Source organism: Frankliniella occidentalis, unplaced genomic scaffold (genome assembly GCF_000697945.3).
Source record: "Frankliniella occidentalis isolate FOCC.00 unplaced genomic scaffold, Focc_3.1 Scaffold102, whole genome shotgun sequence".
NCBI lineage: Eukaryota > Metazoa > Arthropoda > Insecta > Thysanoptera > Thripidae > Frankliniella > Frankliniella occidentalis.
This window is the reverse complement of record NW_026267231.1, coordinates 520,425-523,034: the sequence shown is the minus strand read 5'-3', so window position 1 is coordinate 523,034 and position 2,610 is coordinate 520,425. Positions and strand designations below refer to the sequence as shown.

General features: G+C 56.4%; 1 protein-coding gene across 5 annotated transcripts in view; it reads right to left on the bottom strand.

Moving 5' to 3' along the window:
• LOC113202755 (uncharacterized) overlaps positions 1 to 2,610 on the bottom strand; it is a 23,848-nt gene that overhangs the window by 20,031 nt on the left and 1,207 nt on the right. For 4 of the 5 annotated variants that reach the window (XM_052269774.1, XM_052269776.1, XM_026417132.2 and 1 more), the window contains exons 2-3: positions 784 to 1,062; positions 267 to 399 (exon numbers count right to left, since the gene is read on the bottom strand). In XM_052269774.1, coding sequence (XP_052125734.1) covers positions 316 to 399; positions 784 to 1,062 — 363 coding nt within the window. In that variant the 3' untranslated portion in view covers positions 267 to 315. Of the gene's footprint in view, positions 1 to 6; positions 191 to 266; positions 400 to 783; positions 1,063 to 2,610 lie in introns of those variants that run through there. The other variant, XM_052269775.1, reaches the window with a different exon arrangement.

The window sequence follows — 2,610 nt, the reverse complement described above, 5'->3', positions numbered from 1 at the left end:
GGGGGGGGGGAGGGGGTAAGGAGGAGAGAAACAGAGAAGGGAGGAGAGGGAGGGGAAGATCCACGGCGAGAGGAAAAGAAAGGAACCGGGGGAGAATGCGGCGGAGAAAGGGAAGGGGCGGAAGGGGTGAGAGGGGACAACCCTGTGGCGCAGCGGGACACACTGCGCAACAACTTGAACCGCCTGAACACTGCAACGCACACACAACGAATAAAGGGACAACAAAGTAGAATTTCAAAAAAAAAAAAAAAAAAAACAGCTTGTACCGTGATCAAAACTGCCGATTTGAGTTGCGCACAGCAGTCGTCTCAGTCGTCAGTTCTCGAACAAGGACGCCCACTCGTATGGCGAGGTCCGAAATACTTCAACGACGCGAGTATGGCCGTGCTCCCGCACCACCTTCAAAAGTTAATGTAAATTATTAATGGTAATTATTATGTTTAAATAGGTTACACCTAAAAAATGTCATTAGAAACTTTTAGAAACTTGAAAGATTCCAAAATTTGCAAGAGACCAAATTGGGAAACTTAAATAGTTTAAATTAATAATCTAGTTGTCACACACTGTCATGAGTATTTGTCAGGGTTACAGGAAAATTTTTCATGGTCGTGTGTTAACAAAATACCAATTTGGAATTGTAAAACTACAATTACTGAGCGTCGACTAGAATTAATAGACAAGCAAGAGGTTGTCGTAAATGTGCAAAATATTTTGTAAATCGAAACTATAAAGTCTGTTGCAAATTTACGAAGATATTTTTTTTTTTTCACGGTAAATGTCCACCTTGTAGCCGGGGAGCAGCCGGCGGGCTCGGAGCAGGCCCTGCACGACGACGGCCGTGGGCGCCTGGAGCGCCCCCTTGGCCGCGAGCGTGATGGCGCCCAGCACCATGAGCGTGGCCAGCTTGCTATCGGGCAGCGCGCGCAGCAGCGCCACGGCGCACGGCCCGCCCCGCAGCGCCGCCTCGGTCGCGACGTGGGCCAGGACGGCCTCGTCCGCCGCGTCCCCGTCGTCGACCTCGACGGCGTGGTCCATGATGGAGCTGAGGCGCGTGTCGACGACCTGCACCACAAGAGCCCCACGGCAAGCAGATCAAGCACTTGGTCCACGGTATTCACCACCCCCCACTCCTCTCTCTCTGTCTCAAAAAAAGAAATCTCAAACGCCCCGCGACCGCTTGCCAGCAGAAAGTAACGTCTTCGGAATTCATTCGCAGTTATGTAAATTTGCCTCCTCTTTTTATTAAAGTGGGAGTGCTCCATCAGATGAGTCCCCGAGATCTGCCCCGCGGCCCGGAGCGAGGCTAGGCCAGCCCGCCCGTCCTTCCGCCCGGCCGCCCGCCGTATCCCCGCTAACGACATGCTGTATATAAGAAACAATTTTCTTAACGGTCCTTGAAATTGGATTTCGCCTTCCGAACAGATATATGGCGGGGCTGCCGCCCGGGCTGGCGCCCTCCCCTGCAGCGGGGGCTGCTGCCGCCTGGCTGCTGCCTCGGGGAGGCGCCGCCCCCCACCCCCATTGTCCTTCCAGGAGCCATGCGCACGCACACCCCTCACCCACCGAATCTTGAAGTCAATTACAAAGTTTCAAGTTCTCGCGAGGCGGGCTGGGCGGCTCTCCGCGTGGATCCCCCCACCCCCGTCTCCACCGCGGCTCCACCCCCGCCGGCCCGGAGAGCTACGGTAACGGCGCCCCAACTCGATTAAAGTTTGTAATAAAAGCTTTTTAATGAGAAACATGCTCTGCGCGCCGCACTGCCGTGCCGCCATCTTGAGGCGCTCAGCCTGCGCGCCCAAATCCGCGGAGTTTGCAAAACGATGGCGAGGCCGCGTTGAATCGATGTCGTAACAGCATCGGGGTAACGCCGACTCGACGGTTAAATAAAACGCCTTCATCTTTTCATACACCATTCCGATAGTTCACAAAACATGACAACGACGTTACAAAAGCGACAATAAATCATGAATCGACGCCATACGGTGACGTCAGTTTGACGGGAACGTCGAACAGACACCCGTGTGCGCCGGCGCGCTGGTTGAGGTGGGTCGCGGTCGCCGGGACCATCCGGGACCTGTTGGCTGTTGGCCGTCATAAAAGCCGTCGGGGCGGTCGTCTCGCGCGGACGTAAAGAGGGCCGTCGTTTGAGCGACAAGTCCCGACAACCCCTCCCGCCCCAACGATAGCGATGTGCATCCCCCGGCTGCCTCCCTCCCCTCCCCTCCCCTCGCACTCTCTCTCTCTCTCTCTCTCTCTCTCGCTTTGCCTCCCTCTCTCTCTCTCTCTCTCCCCGGGGGCCCAGGTGGGCGCATACGGGCGCGCGGCAGCAGGCCGACCATGACGTCACCTCGCTGCTGTATGCGCCTCTCACTTTAATGAAGCTATTTCATTTCGTTATGCCCCACGCGCGCCCCCCGACGGGCCCCGCCACGCCACGCCACGCCCACCTGGACTCTATACCGCCCAGCTCACCCACTTCACACGAGACAACACTGCCGTACGGCCTGGGCGATGTGGACCAATCGCACGGCATATTAGCGATCATCGTCTAAAACGGAGTAAAGAGTGAGGGGGACAGAGTGCTGTTGCCAGCTCCACGAGCCACCCCCC